The 27,522-nt window shown below is 47.9% G+C and overlaps 1 protein-coding gene across 4 annotated transcripts; it reads left to right on the forward strand.

Moving 5' to 3' along the window:
• The first annotated feature begins 21,210 nt into the window (after positions 1-21,210).
• Positions 21,211-27,453, forward strand: LOC120991146 (oocyte zinc finger protein XlCOF6.1-like). 4 transcript variants are annotated; one of them, XM_040420055.1, is made up of 2 exons: positions 21,211-21,245; positions 25,700-27,453. In XM_040420055.1, exons 1-2 carry the CDS (start codon positions 21,212-21,214, stop codon positions 26,941-26,943), a joined length of 1,278 nt encoding a protein of 425 aa, XP_040275989.1. In that variant the 5' UTR covers position 21,211; the 3' UTR covers positions 26,944-27,453. The 4 variants fall into 4 exon arrangements, with proteins under 4 accessions (XP_040275989.1, XP_040275991.1, XP_040275990.1 ...); XM_040420057.1 differs by lacking the exon at positions 21,211-21,245 and adding an exon at positions 21,301-21,324 and having other exon boundaries at positions 25,697-27,453; XM_040420056.1 differs by lacking the exon at positions 21,211-21,245 and adding an exon at positions 21,303-21,324.
• Positions 27,454-27,522: the final 69 nt, after the last annotated feature.

Consider the following 27,522-nt stretch of genomic DNA (forward strand, 5'->3'; position numbering starts at 1 on the left):
GAGGAAGAGTTCACCGCCGTGTTCCTGGCAAACTCAGCCCAAGGCAGGAGGTCAACCCAATTGTCTTGGTGATCGGAGACATAGCAACGAAGGAATTGCTCCAAGGCCTGATTGGATCGTTCTGCGGCCCCATTGGACTGAGGGTGGTAGGCCGAGGAGAAGGAGAGATGAATCCCCAACTGGGAGCAAAAGGCGCGCCAGAACCTGGACACAAACTGACTCCCCCGATCCGACACAATCTCCTTGGGCAAACCGTGCAACCGGAAGACCTCCCTGGCAAAAATCGTGGCCAACTCTTGTGCAGAGGGTAACTTCTTGAGAGGAACACAGTGGCACATTTTGGAAAACCGATCCACAATCATGAGAATGACCGTATGGCCTCGGGATGCAGGGAGGTCCACAATGAAATCCATCCCCAGGTGTGACCATGGGCGCTCCCCGGTGGCTATGGGTTGCAGAAGGCCCAACGGAAGGTGCCGAGGGGACTTACTCTGGGCACAAACGGAGCATGCCGCTACATATGCGGCGATGTCGGAACGTAGGGAAGGCCACCAGAACAGACGTGAAACAGCCCAGGACAGCTGATTCTTTCCAGGATGCCCCGCGGTCTTGGAGTTATGGTAGGTTCGCAACAACCGAGTGCGCAACTCCTCAGGCACAAAACATCTGCCGTTGGGTCTCCCAGAGGGAGCACCAGATTGAGCCGCCAAAATCTGCTCACCCAGGGGAGAGGTCAGGCTGGTGCGAATGGCGGCCAGGATCTGATTCGGAGGTATGACCGAAGTCGGAATCGACTCCTCCCTGGACAGCTCGGAGTACTGCCGTGATAAGGCATCCGCCCTGATGTTCTTGGAACCGGGTAGGTAGGAGACCACGTAATTAAAACGAGACAAGAACAGAGCCCATCTGGCCTGACGTGGTGTCAATCTCTTGGCCTCAGAAAGGTAGGTCAGATTCTTGTGGTCCGTCAGGATGAGAACCGGAACCACCGAACCCTCGAGCAAGTGCCTCCATTCTTTAAGGGCCTGCACGATGGCCAATAACTCCCTGTCACCAATCTGATAGTTGCACTCCGCGGAAGACAGTTTCCGGGAGTAAAACCCACAAGGAAGCAGAGGACCCTCTGGTGTTCTACGCTGAGACAGAAGGGCGCCTACTCCTGTCTCAGACGCGTCCACCTCGAGGACAAAGGGCAACCCAGGGTTGGGATGCGACAGAATCGGAGCCGACACAAAGGCGGACTTTAGGGCCTCAAAAGCTCGGATGGCCTTGAGCGGCCAGACCTGGGAATTACTGCCCTTCCTGGTCAGATCCGTGAGAGGCTTGGCCAGCATGGAAAAGTCCCTGATGAACTTCCGATAATAATTGGCGAAGCCCAAAAAGCGCTGCAGGGAACGAAGACCACTGGGCTGGGGCCACTGTAAGACAGCCGAAACCTTCTCAGGATCCATGGAGAACCCCTCAGCGGAAATGATGTAACCTAAGAAGGTTACCTGGGATCGGTGAAATTCGCATTTCTCAAGCTTACCGAACAGCTTGTTCTCTCGTAACCGTTGCAACACTCGTCTGAGATCCAGAATGTGGGCCTCCATGGATTCAGAATATACCAAGATGTCATCCAAATAGACTACCACACACTGCTGCAACAGGTCACGGAAAACATCGTTGATGAATTCCTGAAAGACTGCGGGCGCATTGCACAACCCAAAGGGCATAACCAAGGATTCGTAATGACCGGTCCTGGTGTTAAACGCGGTCTTCCACTCATCGCCCGCCTTGATCCTTACCAGGTTATATGCCGCCCTCAGGTCGAGTTTGGTAAAGACCGTGGCCCCTTTAAGGCGATCGAACAGCTCGGAAATCAAGGGTATCGGGTAAGCGTTCTTGATCGTGATGCGATTGAGACCCCTGTAATCGATGCAAGGCCTCAACTCACCGCCCTTCTTTTTCACAAAGAAAAATCCAGCCCCTGCCGGGGACGAAGATTTGCGAATGTGTCCGCGTGAAAGCGCCTCCCTCACGTACTCCTCCATGGCCTCATTCTCCGCTACCGACAGTGGATAGACTTTGCCACAAGGAGGAACGGCACCAGATTGTAACTCTATGGCACAATCGTATGGGCGGTGCGGAGGTAGGGCAACCGCGCGCACCTTATCGAATACATCCCGGTACTCCTCGTATTCAGGAGGCAACAGAGAGTCCGAGGAAGTACACAGCAACTTGACAGACCCATGGATGCAACTAGCCCCACACTGCGGTGACCACGAGAGGATCTCGACCGATCTCCAATCGAAAGTCGGATTATGCTTCTGGAGCCAGGGGTACCCCAAGACCACCGAGTAGTGTGGAGACGAAATAACCTGGAGGCAGACCGACTCTCTGTGAACGGCACCAATGGCTATCCCCACTGGAAGGGTCTCATGAGTCACATGTGGCGGCAGAAGGGGTCTGCCGTCTATCGCCTCAAGAGCCAGTGGGGAACCTCGAGCCTGCAGAGGAATGGAATTGGCGGCAACGAACACACTATCAATGAACAAACCACCAGCACCAGAGTCCACCAACGCCTGGGTCGTCACCGAGCCCCCGACCCAGGAGAGGACAACAGTGATCAGTGGTTTGTCAACACGGGAAACCGGGGACGAGGAGACTCCACCCAAGATCTGCCCCCGACAGGATCTCAGGGTACGAGCGTTTCCCGGACGGTTCGGACATGCCAACCGAAAATGCCCACCGAGACCACAGTACATGCATCGGCCCTCGCGTCTCCGGAGTGCCCTCTCCCCCTCGGACAGGCGAGCAAACCCCAGCTGCATGGGTTCACCCCCAGACAAGTCATCCCCAGGAGGCGTGGGAGGAGAGGGAGGCACGGGTGGGACAGCAAACGTAGGCACCAATCTGTTAGAAGACCTCCGCAGGTTCTCCTTAAAGGAAGGTCTCTCCCTGAGTCTGGTGTCAATCAAAATCAGGAAAGAAATAAGAGACTCGAGCTCAACTGGTAGGTCCTTAGCTGCAACCTCATCCTTCAAGGCATCTGAGAGACCATGAGAGAAAGCAGCGACCAGAGCCTCATTATTCCAGCCCACCTCTGCTGCCAGGGTACGAAACTCAATGGCGTATTCAGCTACGGATCGTGAACCCTGTCTGATGGACATAAGGAGCTTCGCAGCAGAGGCAGCACGAGCCGGCACATCGAATACCTTCCGAAGAGAAGCAACAAAACCGGAAAACTCGGCAACCACCGTGTTACGACACTCACCGCCAGGTAGATGAAGCCGCCGTTTAGTGAATAAGCCCCTTTCTCCAGAAATGCAGTTTTTAATCCAGCCGATCGTCAAACTCCCGAATGGAGCATACGAAGTGGCAACTCCCGATCAGCAATTCAGTCGAACTCCTTCCACAGCTAGCAATATACGAAAGCGCTGTCCCAATAATAAATCCCTCCAAAAACGAGACCAAGCTCCGTCTTGAAAGTCAAACAGGAATCAATTTTATTGAGGGCTAGCCGCCCGTATTTATGCAGGTCTCCATCTGGTGGACACGCCCCTAGGGGACCAGACTGGAGACTGACACAGGGCAGACATGCAGCACTACAGAGACAATACATCCCCCACAATGCATCATGGTCTCCTCCTCTCTGCCCTGAGACCCGAGGAGTAATCCCATTATCTCTCAAGACAGAGGGAAACCACAATACACACGTGGGGACAACAGAACAGACATCACCATTTAAACATACAATGTCACAACCCTTTTCAATACACAGACATTTAACATCCCAAAATGGCACGCATTAGACCAGGAGTTCAAGTTAGTTTACGTCCTTTGTGAACAATGAGGCCATTTGGGTTAACTAGCAGCACACTCTTCTCCTGGGTGGCCGTCCGTTCAGTAGTTCCAATCGGTATTTGGGGAAACACACGAACAGGGGCATACGGGCAGGAAATCCAGCGAAATTAAGGCAAACAGACGAACCAGCAATATAGGTCTATACAGATGGATCTGTCACACGGCTCCCCCCTTGTGGGACACTCCGGCAGACCCGACTTGACCCTTTAGCGGGTCAACTTGGGGATGACCGGACTAGGAGGTAGCAAGAACGTCGGTTTGCCGGGACAATCCATCTGCATTCCCATTCTGCTTACCGGGTCGGTAGCTGATGGTGAAGTTATACGGTTGTAAAGCTAAACTCCACCGCAGCAGTCTACCATTGTCTCCTGAGACCCGGTTAAGCCAGACAAGGGGATTGTGGTCCGTCACAAGGGAAAATTCCTGTCCATACAAATAAGGGCTTAACTTTTTCAATGCCCAGACCAGGGCCAAGCATTCCTTCTCCACTGCCGCATAACTCACTTCTCGGGGTAACAGCTTTCTACTGAGATATGCGACAGGGTGCTCTCCTCCATCTTCCCCGACCTGGCTCAGCACAGCCCCCAGTCCATACATGGAAGCATCTGTATGGACGAGAAAACGTTTGTTAGGGACTGGGGCAGCCAGGACAGGGGCATTTACAAGAGCCTGTTTGAGTGCTTGAAACGCAGCTTCACAAGCCGGAGACCACAGGACCTGCTTAGGGAGATTTTTCTTAGTCAGGTCAGTCAGGGGCTTAGCAATAGTGCTGTAGTCTGGGACAAAGCGTCTGTAATACCCTGCTGTCCCTAGGAAGGCTAACACCTGGGTCTTAGTGACAGGTGTGGGCCAGTTAGCTACTGCCTCTATCTTAGCCGGCTCCGGTCTCTGGCTCCCACACCCCACTCTGTGACCCAGGTATTGCACTTCAGCCATGCCTAGATGGCACTTCTCTGGCTTCAATGTCAGGCCAGCAGCCCGAATTTTGTCCAAAACTACCCCTACATGTACTAGGTGTTCCTCCCAGGACCCACTGTAGATCGCAATGTCATCCAGGTATGCACACGCAAATTCCTGGAATCCATCGAGAAGTCTATCCACCATACGCTGAAAGGTAGCCGGGGCATTCTTCATCCCAAATGGCATGACCTTAAATTGGTACAAGCCAAATGGGGTGACGAAGGCCGACTTGGGGATAGCATCCTCGGCCAGGGGAATCTGCCAATAGCCTTTACACAGGTCTATGGTGGTCAGATAGCGTCCCCTGGCAATACGATCTAATAATTCGTCTACCCGGGGCATCGGGTAGGCGTCAGTGGTGGTCCGCTCGTTGAGCCGCCTGTAGTCTACACAGAACCGCGTGGTCCCATCTTTCTTAGGCACCAGGACTACAGGCGAAGCCCAAGGACTATCGGAGTGTTCGATGACCCCAAGCAGGGTCATCTCCTGTATCTCCTTCCGCATTCCTTCTCGGACTGCTTCAGGGATACGGTAAGGGGGCTGTCGCAGGGGGTTCTGTCCAGGGGTCTCTACCTTATGTACAGTTAGGGTAGTGTAGCCAGGCTCTTGGGAGAACGTCGCCTGCTTCTCCCACAGAAGCTGTCTTGCCTGTCCCTTCTCTGTGGGGCTTAATCTATCCCCTAGCTGTACAAGACTAGTAAGGTCAGTCTGGGAGTCCCTCTCTAACAAATCGGGTAAGGGTAAACTCTCTGTATCGTCTGCAGCAGGGGCACATACTGCAGCGACATCCTCCGGTCTCTCCTGATACTCCTTTAGCATGTTCACATGAAAGGATCGCTGGATCCTTTCATCTGAACAGCTGGCTATGAGGTAGGTAGTATCACACACCTGAGCTACCACCTTATACGGGCCCTGCCAAGATGCTTGCATCTTGTTCGCCTTCACAGGTTTGAGCACTAGCACTTTCTGCCCAACCTGGAAGACTCGCTGCCGGGCACCCCGATCGTACCATCTCTTCTGTCTCCCCTGGGCCACCTGGAGATTCTCTCTTACCATCAGGGACAGTTTCTCCATGCGGTCCCGGAGTTCCAGGACATACGGTACTATGGGGGTCCCTTCCTGCTCTGTCTCCCCCTCCCAGTGGCCTCTAATGAGATCTAGGGGTCCGCGGACCCTCCTCCCATAGAGCAACTCAAAGGGGGAGAACCCAGTAGATTCCTGGGGCACCTCTCTGTAAGAAAACAACAGATGAGGCAGGAATCGCTCCCAGTCTCTGCAAGTGTCAGAAAAGGTCCTCAACATCTGTTTGAGGGTGCCGTTAAATCGCTCGCAGAGGCCGTTAGTCTGTGGATGGTACGGGGAACTAAGTATCGGTTTAATGCCGCACACCCTCCACAGTTCCTGGGTGAGCACAGCGGTAAATTGGGTTCCCTGGTCAGAGAGAATCTCCTTAGGGAACCCGACCCTAGTAAAAATTCTAACCAGGGCATCAGCAACTGTCTCTGCCTCTATATTAGACAACGCTACTGCCTCTGGATAGCGAGTGGCATAGTCCACCACGGTGAGAATATACTTCTTACCGGATGGACTAGCCCTGGCCAGTGGACCCACAATGTCAACGGCTATGCGGGCAAAGGGCTCCCCAATGATAGGCATAGACATAAGCCTAGCTCTTGGGTGGTCCCCCCGCTTTCCTACCCGTTGACAAGTGTCACACGTACTACAATATATCCGCACAGCCTGATTAAAATTTGGCCAAAAGAAGTTCTGCATGATCCTATAGGCTGTGCGACGGGACCCTAGATGTCCGGCTAATGGAACATCATGCCCTATCCGCAGAATCTCCTGCCGGTATTTTGCGGGCACCACCAGCTGTCGATTCGGCGGATGGGCAACACTTTTCTGGGACGGTTTAGGGAACCTATATAACCTGTCCCCCACCCATTCATACCGCTCCCCATCTACTCCTACCTCTCCAGTATCTGCTCTGTCTCTATACTTCTGGAGAGTCGGATCTGCCTGAGTTTCCCTCCCAAACTCCTCTGGGGAATCCCAGCTAGCAAAGGTCTGTCCTAGGGTATCAGTCGGGGAATCGGGTCTTACCTGGGTCTCAGCAGCAGGTGGGCTGGTTCCAGCAACACGGGTCTGGGCCCGGGTAGTCACTGGGTTGACATCAGCAGGTCCCATTGGAGCATAAGCAGAAACCAAAGGGGCCAGTTCATTCCCGAGCAAGACATCAGCAGGCAAGTCTTTCATAACCCCCACATTCACATGTCCAGAGCCCACTCCCCAATCCAAATGAACCCGGGCAACAGGTAGACGGAACACGGCGCCTCCTGCTACCCTCACTGCCACAGTATTTCCAGTGTGTTGGTGTTCCGAAACAAGGTTCTTTTGGAGCAGGGTCATAGTGGCTCCGGTGTCTCTCAGACCAGTGACCACTTTGCCATTTAGTCTAACGGTCTGCCTGTGTTGCTGCCGGTTATCCTGCTGGGCTGCTTGTACTGGATCCGCCTCATGTAGTATACCCCAAAATTCCTCCTGCTCAAGACAGTGAGCGGAAGACTGGGGTGGCTGCTGATGTCCGCCGGCTGGTTTTCTCCACGACTGCGCTTGGTTGGTATTGTTCAATGGGCACTCCGGTCTCTTGTGCCCCAACTGTTTGCACCCATAGCACCGGATAGGCTGAGAGTAATCCCGGGCGTTGAACCGAGCTGGCTGAACATAATTGTTCGATGGTGGTATTGTGGGGGTGCGTTGCGCTGGGGGGTGATACACAGTAGTGGTTGGAGGTGCTGCCGGTTTGTACTCCACTCGGGTAGGGACCTTGGCTGCTGTCTGGTCTAGCCTCCGTGCATCTGTGTATTCATCGGCCAGACGAGCAGCTTCAGGTAAGGTAGCGGGTTTGCGGTCCCTAACCCACTCTCTGACTCCTGCAGGTAACCGATCAAAGCAGTGCTCCAACAAAAATACTTGCAGCACCTCTTCCCCAGTTACCGCTTGACACCCTGCCATCCAGTGGGCTGCGGTGCGGTGTACCCTGCATGCCCACTCCACATAAGAATCGCCAGCCTGCTTGTTAGTGTCCCGGAATCGCCGCCGGTACGCCTCAGGGGTGACAGCGTATCTGGCCAAAAGGGTATCTTTTACTGCCCGGTAACTTGTAAGTTCCTCCTCTGGGATGGCCCGAAAAGCCTCACTGGCCCGGCCGGATAATTTCCCAGAGAGGATAGTGACCCATTTCTCTGTGGGTACCTGGTGTAAGGCACACTGCCTTTCAAAATCGGCCAGGAACCCGTCAATCTCTCCCTCCCTTTCCACAAAATGTCTAAATGCAGCAAAAGGTACCTTTCTCCTTCCATTATTATTATGGGGTACCTCTGCTGCTGCAGCTCCTCTTCCCTGGAGTGCCTGTTGTGCTGCTACTGCTGCTTGCACCTGGATCACAATATCTGCTGCAGGGTTGGGGCCAAAGTGTGCCAGCCTTATCTGGACTGCCCGGTTAAATTGTACCTCCTCGGGTGTTAAATCCAGTATGCCAGGCACATTAGCTCTCTCCGTTCCCTGTGCTGCATCCATCTCCAATAATATAGAAATAATCTCTCTCTTCTTGAGATTACTCGCTGATCGTCCTCTGCGTTCCAATATATCTTTAAGGGTAGCACGCCTTAATTCCTCATACTGCATTTCCACCCTGGGATTTGTAGCTGGCCTTCTGGGCGGTGGGATTCATCCCGTTGCTTGCCACCAATTGTTACGACACTCACCGCCAGGTAGATGAAGCCGCCGTTTAGTGAATAAGCCCCTTTCTCCAGAAATGCAGTTTTTAATCCAGCCGATCGTCAAACTCCCGAATGGAGCATACGAAGTGGCAACTCCCGATCAGCAATTCAGTCGAACTCCTTCCACAGCTAGCAATATACGAAAGCGCTGTCCCAATAATAAATCCCTCCAAAAACGAGACCAAGCTCCGTCTTGAAAGTCAAACAGGAATCAATTTTATTGAGGGCTAGCCGCCCGTATTTATGCAGGTCTCCATCTGGTGGACACGCCCCTAGGGGACCAGACTGGAGACTGACACAGGGCAGACATGCAGCACTACAGAGACAATACATCCCCCACAATGCATCATGGTCTCCTCCTCTCTGCCCTGAGACCCGAGGAGTAATCCCATTATCTCTCAAGACAGAGGGAAACCACAATACACACGTGGGGACAACAGAACAGACATCACCATTTAAACATACAATGTCACAACCCTTTTCAATACACAGACATTTAACATCCCAAAATGGCACGCATTAGACCAGGAGTTCAAGTTAGTTTACGTCCTTTGTGAACAATGAGGCCATTTGGGTTAACTAGCAGCACACTCTTCTCCTGGGTGGCCGTCCGTTCAGTAGTTCCAATCGGTATTTGGGGAAACACACGAACAGGGGCATACGGGCAGGAAATCCAGCGAAATTAAGGCAAACAGACGAACCAGCAATATAGGTCTATACAGATGGATCTGTCACACACCGGATTGTTGTTCTCCCATAAAGGGCTGGCCCAGGCCAAGGCCTTGTCCGAGAGCAGCGAGATCAAGAAGCCCACCTTTGATCTCTCAGTAGGAAAGGCATGTGGCAGCAACTCGAAATAAATGCCCACCTGGTTAAGGAAACCTCGGCACTGAGTTGGCTCTCCCCCAAAGCGCTGTGGAAGAGGGGCAGAACCGGTCATACCCCGAAACACCGCAGGCGCAACAACAGGTGTCGGGGTAGACTCTGGCGCAACAACCGGAGCGGCAGTAGGAGCGAGCCCAGGAGCGACAACCGACCCATCGGCAACGGGAGCGAAATGAGCCGTGCGTTCAAGCAGGGTTTGCAACGCCACAGCGAACCGACCCAACAGGTGATCCTGCTGATCAAGTCTGGCAACCAGCGTGGGTAGCGAGGATGGCCCTGTACCGTCAGAATTCATGGCTTGGTCCTAATGTCACGGAACCATGAACCAGACGTACAACAAGAGATAAGTGAAAATAAGAAGGCTTTATTGAAAATAAAGCTGTAAAGCAAAAGTCCAAACGGATGGTGAAACCGAGCAGAGTCTTTGCGAAGCCAGAGGTCAGGAACCAGAAGGGTAGTCAGACGAAGCCAGGATCAGGAACCAGCAGGGTAGTCAGACGAAGCCAGGATCAGGAACCAGCAGGGTAGTCAGACGAAGCCAGGATCAGGAACCAGCAGGGTAGTCAGACGAAGCCAGGATCAGGAACCAGAAGCAGCAGCAGTCTTAGAAGCATGTGAACACAAGAGGACCAAGCAAGGAACTGAAGCCACAGACCTCCTATATATATGAGCTAGGCATCCAGCTCCTCCCAGGGGAAGGAGGAGCCGCAGGGTGGAAGGCTACAAGACACCCAGAAACCAAGATGGCCGCCAGCACATGTCAAACGAAGGAGAGCAGCAAGCAGGTAAGACCATGACACCGGGTGACATGAACCCCCTTTTGCCGTGAATCAACCCCTGCTGTGCGTAGGTGACGGGGGCCTAAATCTCTCAAAATCCTCTGTTCTATTGCTGGGTGACATGAACCCCCTTTTTCCATGAATGAACCCCTGCTGTGCCTGGGTGACAGGGGCCTAAATCTCTCAAAATTGTCTGTTGTATTGCTGGGTGACATGATCCCCCTTTTGCCGTGAATGAACCCCTCCTGTGCCTGGGTGACATGGGCCTCATTCTCTCAAAATCCTCTGTTCTATTGCTGGGTGACAAGAACCCCCTTTTGCCGTGAATGAACCCCTGCTCTGCATTGCTGACAGGGAACTAAATTTAGTGAAAACATCTGTTACTGATCGGAAGATGCGCGACTACAAGCGCACGCTGCTGATGGCATTCCTACCTGACAGCGGGGGCACAGTGGAAGCACAAGGCGAAAGCAGAGGAGGAAGAAGAGGTCGCCAACGCAGCTGGGGCACCGCCAGCACCTGAGAAGGCAGGGTTAGCATGGCCCAAATGTGGAAAAGCTTTGTCAGACTTGGAGGTGCTGACCTGCCCTGCAGCCAATGTATAGTGTGAACGTGTGTTTAGCACGGCAGAGAGCATTATCACAGGCCGCAGCCAATGTGGACAAGCTCACGTTTATTAAAATGAACCAGGCATGGATCCCACAGGACTTGTCCGTACCTTGTGCAGAATAGACATTTATACCAGCCTCAACCATCCATTCTTGTACTCAAGTGCACTTATTCTTTGTTTTATTTTGTTATATGTCCCAATATTTTGGGGGATCCCAATTTAAAAATAAAAAATAACACAAATCAGTGTTGGCTACCTATTCCTCCTTCACCGCCGCTTTCACCTACACCGCCACGTCAACCTACAGCGCCACATCCACCCATCCACCGCCTCCTCAACCTCCTACTCCTAGATCCAGATTGTTATATTTTTTTTTCTGTATTTTATGTTATTTTAAGTCATTTCCCTATCCACATTTGTTTGCAGAACAGTTGCACATTTTGATGCCTTTTGCAGCCCTCTAGCCCTTTCCAGGACTATTTTAGAGCCATTTTAGTGCCCAAAAGTTCAGGTCCCCATTGACTTCAATGGGGTTCGGGGTCAAGTTCGGGTCCCGAACCCAAACTTTTTTTTCAAGTTCGGCCGAACCCGAACATCCAGGTGTCCGCTCAAATCTAATAGTGAACCATAAATGCAGGTTTGAGGCTGCACTTAAAAAATCACTTGCTGCATCACACTCTCCCTGGGAAGGGGAGGAGTTCCGGTGCTGAGCAGGAAGTGAGTGGAGACGGAGTCTGCCTGGTGAATGTTGAGAACGTCAGGAGAGAACCTCTGTGGAGCCTGGAAGAGGATTTACGGCTCACAGTGGAGTCCGGCAACAGCACCTAGGTAAGATTCACTTGCGCAGCCGTTAACACTCTCATTAATAGCTGTGTGGTTTTGCCAATAAAACACCGCCAAGACACGTAGTCAATCAAAATGCCACTTCTGAAACCACGTCCACCGCGCGAACACACTCTTCATGTATTTAACTTCACAGTTTATTCTGCCACAGCCGACTAGATAAAGGACTCCACAGAGAGGACCAATATGAATTCAATAAGCCATAGAAAATACAGGAGGACCTCCTTCTGCCCACTCCATTCTAGTCTTATCTGTATAGAAGAGACTAGATTACTGACTCCAGGAGGAGGACCTCCTTCTAACACCTCTGCAGTTTATATTACTGATAATAGAGGAGGACCTCCTTCTAACAACTCCATTCTAGCTGATTCTGTAGTGTACAGGCTAGATTACTGACTCCAGGAGGAGGACCTCCTTTTAACACCTCTACAGCTTATATTACTGACTCCAGAAGGAGGACCTCCTTTCACTCGCTATTCTAATAAGGGTCCATGCACATGAACATATGCCCTCCGAGACATACAGTCCGTGACCAGGGCATATGTCCCAGAGCGCACAGTTTTATAGTTTACTATAATGCTGTGCGCGTCAGGCTACCCGCGGGATTACTGTCCCAGGCTCGTATGATCATGGCACACGATTGATGCCGCTCTGGGACATATGGCCTGCTCATGGACGCTATGTCTCGGAAGGCATACGTTTGTGTGCATGGGCCTTAAAATGCAGTTGTTAGGAGGAGGTCCACACTCTGTAGTCAGAAATATAGTAGAATGGAGGTGTTAGCAGGAGGTCCTTCTCTATGATCAGTAATATAAACTGCAGAGGTGTTAGAAGGACTCAGTTCGGCTACTTTGACACTAATGTTAATATTTTCCAGTATTGAGTTCCATCATAGGGTCTCAATACCGGAAAAAAACGCTTCCGTTTTGTCCCCATTCATTGTCAATGGGTACAAAACGTAACTGAACAGAACGGAGTTCTCCAAAATACATTCCGTACCGTTCTCATACCAGAGAGCAGCATGCTGGGTTTTCTCTGACACAATAGAAAACTGATCCGTCCTCCATTGACTTTCAATGGTGTTCAAGACGGATCCGTCTTGGCAATGTTAAAGATAATGCAACCGGATCCGTTCTGAACGGATGTAGATGGTTACATTATCAGTAACGGAATCGTTTTTTGCTGAACCCTGCCGGATCCAGCAAAAACACTAGTGTGAAAGTAGCTTAATATAAGGCTACTTTCACACTCGCATTTTGTGTGGATCCGTCATGGACGGATCCGTTCAGATAATGCAGCCGTCTGCATCCGTTCAGAACGGATCTGTTTGTATTATCCTTAACATAGCCAAGACGGATCCGTCTTGAACACCATTGAAAGTCAATGGAGGACGGATCCATTTTCTATTGTGTCACTGAAAACTGATCCATCCCCATTGACTTACATTGTGTGCCAGGACGGATCCGTTTGGCTCAGTTTCGTCAGACGGACACCAAAATGCTGCAAGCAGCATTTTGGTGTCCGCATCCAAAGCGGAATGGAAACTGAACAGATGCAAACTAATGCATTCTGAGCGGATCCTTTTCCATTCAGAATGCATACTGATCCGTTTTGGACCGCTTGTGAGAACCCTGAACGGATCTTGCAAACGGAAACCAAAACACGAATGTGAAAGTAGCCTAATATAAGCTGTAGAGCTGTTATCGGGAGGTCCTCCTCCTGGAGTAAGTAATATTAGCCGTAGAGTTGTTAGAACATGCAGTTGTTAGGAGGAGGTCCAGTAATATAGTAGAATGGAGTTGTTAGCAGGAGGTCCTCCTCTATTATCAGTAATATAACCTGTAGAGGTGTTAAAAGGAGGTCCTCCTCTATTATCAGTAATATAAACTGCAGAGGTGTTAGAAGGAGGTCCTCCTGGAGTCAGTAATCTAGTCTGTTCACTATACAATCAGCTAGGCTGGAGTTGTGAGAAGGAGGTCCTTCTCTATTATCAGTAATATAAGCTGCAGAGGTGTTATCGGGAGGTCCTCCTCCTGGAGTCAGCAATGCAGTCTGTTCTATTCTGTGCAGGCTGGAATGGAGTGGGCAAAAGGAGGCCCTCCTGTATTTGTTGTGACTTTTATTATAAGATATGATATACGGGGATTTTAAGAAATATTTTAAAAAATAAATTGACATATTTAACCCTTTATAACCTGGCCGATTTTTGTGTTTCCATTTTCTACCCTCTTGCCTAATGTAGTCTGTGTAGAGCAGACTAGAATGGAGTGGGAAAAAGTAACCAAGCCTGTTCAGTGGTTAAGCCTCATGCACACAACCTTATCCGTTTTGCGGTCCGCAAAGTGCCGAACCCTAAGATACGTATGTGAACCTTCCCCTTTTTTTTGCAGATCCATTGACTTTGATGGGTCCACGGTCTGCGTTTTGAGGACATATTCTATCGGTTTTTCAGTCTTCAAATCGCAGATCCACAATATACGGATGTGGTCTGTCTGCCATCCAAATTTTTTTTGCGGACTCATCGGCAATGCATTTTGCAGACATATTTTAACTTTTTGCGGAACAGATAAACAGATGCAGAAAGCACATGGATAATCTGCGTCCTTTAAATATCCATATTTCTGTTCTGCAAAAGATAGAACATGTCCTATACTTGTGAATCACTGACCTATTGAAGTCAACAGGTCAGCAAAAAAAGAAACATGGACGGTATCCGTATTTTGCGGACCTTCGATTTCCTAACCACAAAATATATATGGTCATGTGCATGAGGCCTTAGAAGGAGGTCCTCCTTCTGAAGTCCTGAATATAGCCTGTTCAATGCGGTGCAGGCTAGAATGGTGTTGGCAAAAGGAGATATAAATACTCTGCCCTGTGCAGTGGTTAGGAGATCCAGCAGATATTAGAATGAAGTCCTCCTTCTGGATTCTACAATCTACAGTCGTGGCCAAAAGTTTTGAGAATTACATAAATATTGGAAATTGGAAAAGTTGCTGCTTAAGTTTTTATAATAGCAATTTGCATATACTCCAGAATGTTATGAAGAGTGATCAGATGAATTGCATAGTCCTTCTTTGCCATGAAAATTAACTTAATCCCAAAAAAAACTTTCCACTGCATTTCATTGCTGTCATTAAAGGACCTGCTGAGATCATTTCACTAATCGTCTTGTTAACTCAGGTGAGAATGTTGACGAGCACAAGGCTGGAGATCATTATGTCAGGCTGATTGGGTTAAAATGGCAGACTTGACATGTTAAAAGGAGGGTGATGCTTGAAATCATTGTTCTTCCATTGTTAACCATAGTGACCTGCAAAGAAACGCGTGCAGCCATCATTGCGTTGCATAAAAATGGCTTCACAGGCAAGGATATTGTGGCTACTAAGATTGCACCTCAATCAACAATTTATAGGATCATCAAGAACTTCAAGGAAAGAGGTTAAATTCTTGTTAAGAAGGCTTCAGGGCGTCCAAGAAAGTCCAGCAAGCGCCAGGATCGTCTCCTAAAGAGGATTCAGCTGCGGGATCGGAGTGCCACCAGTGCAGAGCTTGCTCAGGAATGGGAGCAGGCAGGCGTGAGCGCATCTGCACGCACAGTGAGGCGAAGACTTTTGGAAGATGGCCTGGTGTCAAGAAGGGCAGCAAAGAAGCCACTTCTCTCCAAAAAAAACATCAGGGACAGATTGATCTTCTGCAGAAAGTATGGTGAATGGACTGCTGAGGACTGGGACAAAGTCATATTCTCCGATGAAGCCTCTTTCCGATTGTTTGGGGCATCTGGAAAAAGGCTTGTCCGGAGAAGAAAAGGTGAGCGCTACCATCAGTCCTGTGTCATGCCAACAGTAAAGCATCCTGAGACCATTCATGTGTGGGGTTGCTTCTCATCCAAGGGAGTGGGCTCACTTACAATTTTGCCCAAAAACACAGCCATGAATAAAGAATGGTACCAAAACACCCTCCAACAGCAACTTCTTCCAACACTCCAACAACAGTTTGGTGAAGAACAATGCATTTTCCAGCACGATGGAGCACCGTGCCATAAGGCAAAAGTGATAACTAAGTGGCTCGGGGACCAAAACGTTGACATTTTGGGTCCATGGCCTGGAAACTCCCCAGATCTTAATCCTATTGAGAACTTGTGGTCAATCCTCAAGAGGCGGGTGGACAAACAAAAACCCACTAATTCTGACAAACTCCAAGAAGTGATTATGAAAGAATGGGTTGCTATCAGTCAGGAATTGGCCCAGAAGTTGATTGAGAGCATGCCCAGTCGAATTGCAGAGGTCCTGAAAAAGAAGGGCCAACACTGCAAATACTGACTCTTTGCATAAATGTCATGTAATTGTCGATAAAAGCCTTTGAAACGTATGAAGTGCGTGTAATTATATTTCACTACATCACAGAAACAACTGAAACAAAGATCTAAAAGCAGTTTAGCAGCAAACTTTGTGAAAAGTAATATTTTTGTCATTCTCAAAACTTTTGGCCACGACTGTAAGTAGCAGAAGACTACTTGTCTGCAAGGAAATCTTTTCTTCATCTGGAGAAGTTCCTCCTCACCATGGATACTTCAGGCTCAGGTTGGGGTGCCCATGTCAAGAATCATTGGGTACAAAAGAAGTGGCACTTCATCAGATCTCCTGTCATCAAACATGAAGGAACTCAGGGCAATCATATTGGCCTTACTCATATTTCAGCCCTAAATTCAGACGGATTCTGATTCAGATGGACAACATGGTGGATCTTCTTCCCCATAAACAAGGTGGAAACACATGCCTTTCCCTATCAGAAGAATGGAGACAGATTGTGTGTAGGGTGGAGGTCAACTTCAATCTCAATGGCAAATCCAATCTTCTCATCTGCAAGACAATCCACTCAGCGGAGTAAGGGTTGAATACTCATCTTCTTCTCCAAATCATTCAGAAACTGAGAGCTCTTAGAAGAAGTCTTAACCACCTCCCGTCCGCCCATAGGATATAAACGTCCGGGAGGTGGATCTCTATTTCTGAATGGACGTTCCAGAACGTCCGTTCAGAAACTGCAGCTGCACGCTAATCGTGCAGCTGCTGATCGGGTTGCCCGCTGTCAGTGACCGCAGGGCAACCCAGAGAGAAGGCAGGGACAGTGCCCAGGTGTCCCTGCCTTCTGGATCGCTGCATACACAGTGCTCACCAAGCGCTATGCGCTTCCTGTTCCGCCCTGCACTGAGGCTGTACAGCGCTGTATTGCGCTGTACAGCCTCTCTGGCGGGTGTATTTCTCCTGTAACTGGGGTTACTATGTCAGCCCCAGTTACAGGAGAAATCAACAGTAAAAAAAGAAAAAGTGAAGTAAATGTCCCCCAGAGGTCTTGTATGACCTTATGGGGGACGAAAAGTGTAAAATAAAAAAAAAAAAATAAAGGGTTGAAAAAATAAAATAAAAAAAAGGTTTCACATGTAAAAAAAAAAAAAAGTCCCCAAGTAAGGAATAAATTTTTTTTTTTTTAAATAGTAAAAATAAAATAAAATACATATTTGGTATTGCCGCGTCCGTAAAAACCAGCTCTTTAAAAATATCACATGACCTAACCCCTTGGGTGAACACCGTAAAAAAAAAAAAAAACTGTGTCAAAACAAGCAATTTTTGTCACCTTACATCACAAAAGGTGCAACACCAAGTGATCAAAAGCACGTATGTCTCACAAAATGGTACCAATAAAACCGTCACCTCATCCCGCAAAAAATTAGCCCCTACATAAGAAAATCTCTCAAAAAATAAAAAAAAAACTATAGCTCTTAGAACATGGAGACATTAAAACATAATTTTTTCGTTTCAAAAATGCTATTATTGTGTAAAACTTTAATAAATGAGAAAAAGTATACATATTAGGTATCGCCACGTCCGTAACAATCTGCTCTATAAGAATGTCACTTGACTGAACCCCTCAGGTGAACGCTGTAAAAATAAATAAATAGAAACTGTGCTAAAACAACCAATTTTTTGGTCACCTTGCCCCATAAAGTGTTATAATGAATGATCAAAAAATCATATGTACCCAAAAATAGTAGAAATAAAACTGGCACCTTATCCCCTAGTTTCCAAAATGGGATCACTTTTTGGGAGTTTCTACTGTAAGGGTGCATCAGGGGGCTTCAAATGGGACATGGCATCTAAAAACCATGTGGAGTTCCTTTTCTTCTGTGCCCTGCTGTGTGCCCATACAGCAGTTTATGACCACATGTGGGGTGTTTCTGTAAACCGCAGAATCTGGGTAATAAATATTGAGTTTTGTTTGGCTGTTAACCATCGATGTGTTAAAGAAAAAACTTGATTAAAATGGAAAATCTGCCAAAAAAGTGAAATTTAAAAATTTGATCTCCATTTTCCTTTAATTCTTGTGGAACGCCTAAAGGGTTAACAAAGTTTGTAAAATCGGTTTTGAATACCTTGAGGGGTGTAGTTTCTAGAATGGGGTCATTTATGGGGGTATCCACTATGTAGGCCCCACAAATTGACTTCAGACCTGAACTGGTCCTTAAAAAGTGGGTTTTGGCAATTTTCTTAAAAATTTGAAGAATTGCTTCTAAACTTCTAAGCCTTCTAACGTCCTAAAAAAATAAAATGACATTTCCAAAATGATGCCAACATAAAATAGACATTTGGGGAATGTTAAGTAATAAATATTTTATGAGGTATCACTTTCTGTTTTAAAAGCAGAGAAATGGAAATTTAGAAAATTGCAAATTTTTCAAAATTTTTGGTAAATTTGGGATTTTTTCATAAATAAAGGTGAAATATTTTGACTCAAATTTATGACTATCATGAAGTACAATGTGTCACGAGAAAACAATCTCTGAATGACTTGGATAAATAAAGGCGTTCCAAAGTTATTACCACATAAAGTGAGATAGGTCAGTTTTGCTAAATTAGGCCTGGTCAGGAAGGGGGCAAATGGCCCAGATGTGAAGTGGATTATCCTGAGGTGCTGGACGGTCTATCAATTACCTGTTGGATAATATTTGTCTACATTTTTTTCTCCTATCCCTCTCGTTCCCAAGTCCTGAAGAAGACCAGGGACAAGCAGAAGCCACTTTAACCCTACCTAGCCCTGCAGGGCTTGGTTTCCATGAGCATGACATTCTTTTAAAGGGAACCTTCTAGAAGCTTCCATAGAGGAAACAAAGGAGCCTGTAGGTGACAGAGGGGTCTGGAAGGGAACAGAGGAGTCTGCAGGAGCAGAGAGGAGTCTGGAGGGGTCTGAATGGTATAGAGGGATCTGGAGGGGAAGAGAAGATCCTGGAGGGAAGCTGAGGATGCGGAACGTGTAGAAGCCGTACCGCAATCCACACAAGAAGCAGTGTTTGGCAGCAGGGAGAAGGAGTGGAGGAGGAGCCGTCTAGTATCTAATCTGCTTGTGGATCCTAGAGGAGCAGCGCCGTCCGTTCTTCTTGCTTTTTATGTCTGGTGTGAACTGAACCCACTTCACTAGGGACCTGCAGCGATCACAGGAGGAGATACAACTTGAGACTAATTCTATCATTTTTAACACCTCAGTATAGATAAGACAGGACCCACCATTTACAATAGGTGTCACAGCTTACCTCCTCCCCCTCCCTGCACAATGACCTCTGCTCAGGTCACAAAGCATGCCCACACTCCTCTCCTGTCTACTGTGCCCATAGTCCGTGTCGCTGCTATAAATCCTATCTCTAAATACTGCTCTCAGCATCAGAAAGATGGCCGCCCCCTGCAATCATGTGCAGAAAACAGAGGAGAACTACAACTCCCAACATGTCCAGGCTGTTATCATAAGAAATCAAAGGAGAGAACTACAATTCCCAGCACATCCAGACTGCTATTATACAATATCAGAGAACTACAATTCCCAGCATGTCCATGTTGTTATTTTAGGATATCAGGTGACAGATCTACAACTCCCAGCATTTCCTTGGCTGTATAGAGGAAAACTCATCAATCCTACAGTTCCTTCTCCATAGTAAGCTCCGCCCCTCATGTCACATGACTAACATCACTGTCCTGTCACCACCTCTTCTCCTCTCCACTGCTAAGCCCCGCCCCCTGCACTGATCACATGACGGTGACATCACCCCCAGGTCCATCTCCCACCACCCCTCCTCTCCACTGCTGAGCCCCGCCCCCTGCACTGATCACATGCCAGTGACATCATCTCAGGTCCTTCGACACAACTTCTCTCCACTGCTGAGCCCCGCCCCCTGCACTGATCACATGACGGTGACGTCACCGCAGGTCCTTCAGCTCTGGCAGTGCAGCAGATACTGGGCAGGTCCTGGTCGGTAGTCAGGGCTCTTGTTCTCTCTGGTATCAGCCATTCCTCCAGCCTGCAGGTAAGATGAGCTGTGAGGAGACAGTGTGGTGGAGAGCTCAGACATGTCACCTCTGGAGATTCTCCTCCATTACACACAAGGAATCCTTCTCCGCTCCTCAGCTTAGTATGATGGGGGGAGTAGTAGTGGGGAGAGTGGGGGTTGTCATAATTCTGTGCTGGATGAGAGAATCTGCTCTGTCTGAATGAGGTTTTTACCACCAGGAGCTTAGATACACCCTGCACTGCCAGGAGCTTATATACACCCGGAGCTCAGGGTTTTCCCGTCAGTGCAGCTTTATGAGGGTCTGAGTTTTGCGGGATGAGTTGTACTTTTTCTCAGCCTCATTATCAGGGACATGGGACTCACTTTATTCCTTTTTTTGGAGGAGGATGAAGAAAACCAGCAATACGAGCCTTCTCCTGAATAAGCCACCAAGGATGGACAGGAAGGAGATCAGCAGGAGAATATTAGACCTCACCTTGGAGATCATCTCCCTGCTGAGCGGAGAGGTAAACTTTTCTAGATTTCTCTCCTCTTTATTGTATTCTGTAACAAGTCAGACATCGGGAAGGAGAATCCATCATAGGAAGTGATAGGAAGAGTCCAGGGTCCTGGAGAACGGCCTCCAGACCTTCCAAGTGATGGAGAACCTGAAGATCAGCCCCCAGTATGGTGAGTGATGGATCATGTGACCAGTGACCAATAGTCATGTTGTAGGAGCCATGAGAAGGTAAGTAGGCACGTTGTACCCAGGAGGAAATGGCCACAGGAGAGCACATGGCCCCTGAAGGGTTTATTCCCTAAGTGTCTCTCTCCATCCACAGGAGTACACAATAGTGAAGAAGACATCGGGGGACTGTGTGACTCCCATCATCCATCTCCAGGAGTCAGGAGGGCGGAGCAGGACCCCTCACCCCATCACAGAGCCTCCCCCTCACCCCCTGATACATGAGCAGAAGATCCTAGAACTTACCCACAAGATGATGGAGCTGCTGACTGGAGAGGTGACACTGCTGGGAATGCTGGGAAATTCTCTAGTAACAGCACTGGAGGGGTCTGGGTGATGACGGTGTCATTGTGTTGTCAGGTTCCTATAAGGTGTCAGGACGTCACTGTCTATTTCTCCATGGAGGAGTGGGAGTATATAGAAGGACACAAGGATCTGTACAAGGAGGCCATGATGGAGGAGCACCAGCCTCTTATATCACAAAGTAAGAGCCGTCATGTGCAGTGTATACACGTGTGTGCAGTGACATGTAATGGAGGAGCACCAGCCTCTTATATCACAAGGTAAGAGCCGTCATGTGCAGTGTGTACACGTGTGTGCAGTGACATGTAATGGAGGAGCACCAGCCTCTTATATCACAAGGTAAGAGCCGTCATGTGCAGTGTATACATGTGTGTGCAGTGACATGTAATGGAGGAGCACCAGCCTCTTATATCACAAGGTAAGACCCGTCATGTGCAGTGTATACACGTGTGTGCAGTGACATGTAATGGAGGAGCACCAGCCTCTTATATCACAAGGTAAGAGCCGTCATGTGCAGTGTATACATGTGTGTGCAGTGACATGTAATGGAGGAGCACCAGCCTCTTATATCACAAGGTAAGACCCGTCATGTGCAGTGTATACACGTGTGTGCAGTGACATGTAATGGAGGAGCACCAGCCTCTTATATCACAAGGTAAGAGCCGTCATGTGCAGTGTATACACGTGTGTGCAGTGACATGTAATGGAGGAGCACCAGCCTCTTATATCACAAGGTAAGACCCACCATATGCAGTGTATACACGTGTGTGCAGTGACATGTAATGGAGGAGCACCAGCCTCTTATATCACAGGGTAAGACCCGTCATGTGCAGTGTATACACGTGTGTGCGGTGACATGTAATGGAGGAGCACCAGCCTCTTATATCACAAGGTAAGAGCCGTCATGTGCAGTGTATACACGTGTGTGCAGTGACATGTAATGGAGGAGCACCAGCCTCTTATATCACAAGGTAAGAGCCGTCATGTGCAGTGTATACACGTGTGTGCAGTGACATGTAATGGAGGAGCACCAGCCTCTTATATCACAAGGTAAGAGCCGTCATGTGCAGTGTATACACGTGTGTGCAGTGACATGTAATGGAGGAGCACCAGCCTCTTATATCACAAGGTAAGAGCCGTCATGTGCAGTGTATACACGTGTGTGCAGTGACATGTAATGGAGGAGCACCAGCCTCTTATATCACAAGGTAAGAGCCGTCATGTGCAGTGTATACACGTGTCTGCAGTGATATGTAATGGAGGAGCACCAGCCTCTGTGCAATGGCAGTTGGTACTTTTCTGTTTTTGATGCCTTTTTATGGATGCACCGTGTGTTCTGCATACACAGAGTTATGATCAGACATGTTACACGTATGTAAAGGTATGGGCAGACATAACACATGGATATAGTGCGGTATAAAATACACCTCTGTTCTGAGCACTGTGTTGTGGCTACAATGCAGACGTTCCTGTGTATGAGGCCTAACAATATAAGGCAGCGCCTCCATGTAGCTTTAGGATGGGTTCATATTTGTCAAGGGTCCTGAATTTGCAGGGACTGACCTACCGATTCCTTCTGTCTCAGGCCAAAACTGAATGCAGCTTATGTAAGCCCCACCCAAAAAAAGGGCGTCACACTTGGGTTGGGAATGTTTTCGAGGCAGGGCTTACATGCCCCAAATTTACCAACTACGACATTGGTAAGTATTGGAGGCCCCCAGAATCACTTCCACTGGTGGACACTCGGCACTAGGCACAATGAATTCAGCATGCCCACTCCTCGCTGCCACTATGGGTGTCTGACAGAAGCTCGATGCCCCCCCATCCAAAAGACATAGAAGCTGACGCCGCAGTATTTGTATGAGAAAAGAGCTTCCAGGAGAAGAAGGGTTAATCTGACTGATATTGAAGGTGTACGGTCGTTTTAGGCCTGATTTACACAAGTGTATTCTCCTCCGTGTGCGATCCGTGTGTGCAGTGGTCTGCGCCCCGACCAGCAACAGACCGGGGGGGCCGTGCCGAGATACTCAGGACATGTCTCCTGCCTCCACACACTGCACCGCCAGGAGCTTAGATACACATGGAGCTCAGGGTTTTCCCGTCAGTGCAGCTTTATGAGGGTCTGAGTTTTGCGGGATGAGTTGTACTTTTTCTCGCCCTCATTACCGGGGACATAGGACTCAGGGATTAACCTTTATTCTTTTTTTTGGAGGCGTCATGAAGAAAACCAGCAATACAAGCCTTCTCCTGAATGATCCACCAAGGATGGACAGGAAGGAGATCAGCAGAAGAATATTAGACCTCACCTTGGAGATCATCTCCCTGCTGAGCGGAGAGGTAAACTTTTCTAGATTTCTCTCCTCTTTATTGTATTCTGTAACAAGTCAGAAATCGGGAAGGAGAATCCATCATAGGAAGTGATAGGAAGAGTCCAGGGTCCTGGAGAACGGCCTCCAGACCTTCCAAGTGATGGAGAACCTGAAGATCAGCCCCCAGTATGGTGAGTGATGTATCATGTGACCAGTGACCAATAGTCATGTTGTAGGAGCCATGAGAAGGTAAGTAGGCACGTTGTACCCAGGAGGAGAGGGCCGGAGGAGAACACATGGCCCCTGAAGGGTTTATTCCCTAAGTGTCTCTCTCCATCCACAGGAGTACACAATAGTGAAGAAGACATCGGAGGACTGTGTGACTCCCATCATCCATCTCCAGGAGTCAGGAGGGCGGAGCAGGACCCCTCCCCCCATCACAGAGCCTCCCCCTCACCCCCTGATACATGAGCAGAAGATCCTAGAACTCACCCACAAGATGATGGAGCTGCTGACTGGAGAGGTGACACTGCTGGGAATGCTGGGAAATTCTCCAGTAACAGCACTGGAGGGGTCTGGGTGATGACGGTGTCATTGTGTTGTCAGGTTCCTATAAGGTGTCAGGATGTCACTGTCTATTTCTCCATGGAGGAGTGGGAGTATATAGAAGGACACAAGGATCTGTACAAGGAGGCCATGATGGAGGAGCACCAGCCTCTTATATCACAGGGTAAGAGCCGTCATGTGCAGTGTATACACGTGTGTGCAGTGACATGTAATGGAGGAGCACCAGCCTCTTATATCACAAGGTAAGAGCCGTCATGTGCAGTGTATACACGTGTGTGCAGTGACATGTAATGGAGGAGCACCAGCCTCTTATATCACAAGGTAAGACCCGTCATGTGCAGTGTATACACGTGTGTGCAGTGACATGTAATGGAGGAGCACCAGCCTCTTATATCACAAGGTAAGAGCAGTCATGTGCAGTGTGTACACGTGTGTGCAGTGACATGTAATGGAGGAGCACCAGCCTCTTATATAACAAGGTAAGAGCCGTCATGTGCAGTGTATACACGTGTGTGCAGTGACATGTAATGGAGGAGCACCAGCCTCTTATATCACAAGGTAAGAGCCGTCATGTGCAGTGTATACACGTGTGTGCAGTGACATGTAATGGAGGAGCACCAGCCTCTTATATCACAAGGTAAGACCCGTCATGTGCAGTGTATACACGTGTGTGCAGTGACATGTAATGGAGGAGCACCAGCCTCTTATATCACAAGGTAAGACCCGTCATGTGCAGTGTATACACGTATGTGCAGTGACATGTAATGGAGGAGCACCAGCCTCTTATATCACAAAGTAATACCCGTCATGTGCAGACTAGTGATGAGCGGCATAGGCAATATTCGAATTCGCGATTTTTCGTTAATTTTTGGCCGTATATAAATTTTCGAATTCGAGAATTCGTGATCTCCAGTGATTATTTACTTAATTGCAAAAATCAACAATGTAATATATTCACGATAAAAATTTGCGATTATAATATTCACGATCAACACTATTCGCGAATACGAATATATATTACTATATTTTAAATATTAGCGAATTCTCAAAGTGGTTCGCGATTACAATTCTCAAATCGAATATTCGCACTCATCACTAATGCAGACCCAGATGCGCCATTGTGACACAAAAGCCAACCAATAGGAGTATAGAGATAGACAGAAGTGTGTCGCCGTGCAGCAGATCTAAGCTCCAGTCCTTGTTCACCCAATTGCAGCCGGGTCTCCAGACCCTGAGGAGCAAAGCAGCTCCAACCATGATGCTCCTTATTGTAGTAAAATTTTGTCCAGTTACACTTTGCCCTTCAAGAATGTTGGCAGAGGGCAGGGCTCGTTTCCAGACATGGTCCGGTTTTTCAAATTTTTAATTTTTAAGTCATGTTTTACTCTATGTAATAAAAGTCAGGACTGATTGTAAACCATAATCCTGGACTTTGTCAGGAAGTTATAGAAGCTCTATAAGGCTGGGATCACAAGTGCAGTTTTTGTGCAGTTTTTTTTTAGCCACACAGCTTCCCTAACTCAGAAACAGCATAGTTTGCTGTGCTATTCAGTCTATTCAGTTTCCATAACTTTCATGCGCTGCAATAGGAGCTACTAAAACATTGGGCGCTGGAGCACTCTGCTGTTTCCCGGCCAGCTGGTGATCTGGACTTAGTAACAGTGAGATGAGACAACCCCTTTAATAAGAATGTTATAAGTTTGTCGACTGTAATTTAGATTAAAAAAAAATAAAAAATTTCAATTTGTATCTTTAGCAGAAAATTCCTATAAGAATTCTGAGGGAAACTTCATGTTGTCACTAAATTATAAAACAGAAGATGAAGACATCATGCAGTGCTCTTCAGGAGAAAATCGTAATGTACATCCAGGACTTCACAGTACAGACCTATCAGATAATCCCCCTGTTCATGAGGAATCATCTGACCAATCACAGTTTGCTACCATAAGTGCTGGTCAGAAAGGGGGTAAAAGGTTTCAAAAGATCACAAAAAGATCAAATCTTTCTACAGACAGAAGAATTCGCACACGGCAGAAGCTGATTTCATGTCCAAAATGTGGGAAATATTTTGCATTTAAATCAGGGCTTGTTCGACATGAGAGAAGTCACACAGGAGAGAAGCCGTATTCATGTTCAGAATGTGGGAAATGTTTTACACAGAAAGCAATTCTTGATCGACATGAGAGAATTCACACAGGAGAGAAGCCGTATTCGTGTTCAAAATGTGGGAAATGTTTTATACAGAAATTCTATCTTTTAACACATAAGAGAAGTCACGGAGAGAAGCAGTATTCATGTTCAGAATGTGGGAAATGTTTTAGTGAGATCTCTGCTCTTAATAGACATAAGAAAATTCATACAGTAGAGAAACAGTCTTCATGTTCAGAATGTGGGAAATTTTTTAGTGAGATCTCTGCTCTTAATAGACATAAGAAAATTCATACAGGAGAGAAACCATATTCTTGTTCAAAATGTTGGAAATGTTTTACACAGAAAGCAAATCTTGATTCACATGAGAAAATTCACACAGGAGAGAAGCCATATTCATGTTCAGAATGTGGGAAATGTTTTACACAGAATTCAAGTCTTAGTGCACATCAGAGAAGACACAGAGGAGAGAAGCCGTATTCATGTTCAGAATGTGGAAAATGTTTTTCAGAAAAATACAATCTTTTCACACATAAGAGAAGTCACGGAGAGAAGCCGTATTCATGTTCAGAATGTGGGAAACGTTTTACACTTAGACAAAGTCTTGTTAAACATGCGCTATGTCACACAGTAGAGAAGCCAAATTCATGTTCAGAATGTGGGAAATATTTTACAGATAAATCAGAGCTTGTTAGACATGAGAGAAGTCACAAAGGAAAGAAGCCGTATTCATGTTCAGAATGTGAGCAATGTTTTAAGCAAAAATCAGATCTTGATAGTCATGAGAGAAGTCACAGAAGAGAAAGGATACGCTCACAATTCCAGAATTTAGACTTTGATTTCGATTCCAATTAAAACCTTAACGACCCTGGACGATAATGCTCATCCTAACTTGCAGGTACTTCAGGCACTAGGACGAGCATTCTCGTCTTAGGGTTAAAACGCTGCCCCACATGCCCTGCCGCGATCAGCAGCAGGGGCCCTACTGTATCTGCCAGCATCAGTGAAAACAGCGATATCGGAGGATTAACCCCCTTTATGCCGCGGTCACGCTGACCGCGGCATACAAGGGGCTTGCGGCAGCTTGTACATTCCCTTCAGGTTCCCGTTCTCCGGTGACGGGGGCCCGATGGTTGCTATGGCAGCCCCGATACCTTGAACAGGCATCAGGACTGCCAGCTACAGAAGCCCAAGAGATCCAGCCCCAGGGCTGGGTCTCCTATGCAACTGTAAGCATCTTAAAGTGTAAGACACTGACCGTTCAATATAGCACAGTATAGATGTATTGTGCTGTATTGAAACAGGGATCAGACCCTGAAATGTTAAAGTCCCATAGTGGGACAAAAAATAAAGTGAAAAAATAAGAAAATAAAGTAAAAAACATTGGGCGCTGGAGCACTCTGCTGTTTCCCGGCCAGCTGGTGATCTGGACTT

The sequence above is a fragment of the Bufo bufo genome, chromosome 2 (assembly GCF_905171765.1).
Source record: "Bufo bufo chromosome 2, aBufBuf1.1, whole genome shotgun sequence".
NCBI lineage: Eukaryota > Metazoa > Chordata > Amphibia > Anura > Bufonidae > Bufo > Bufo bufo.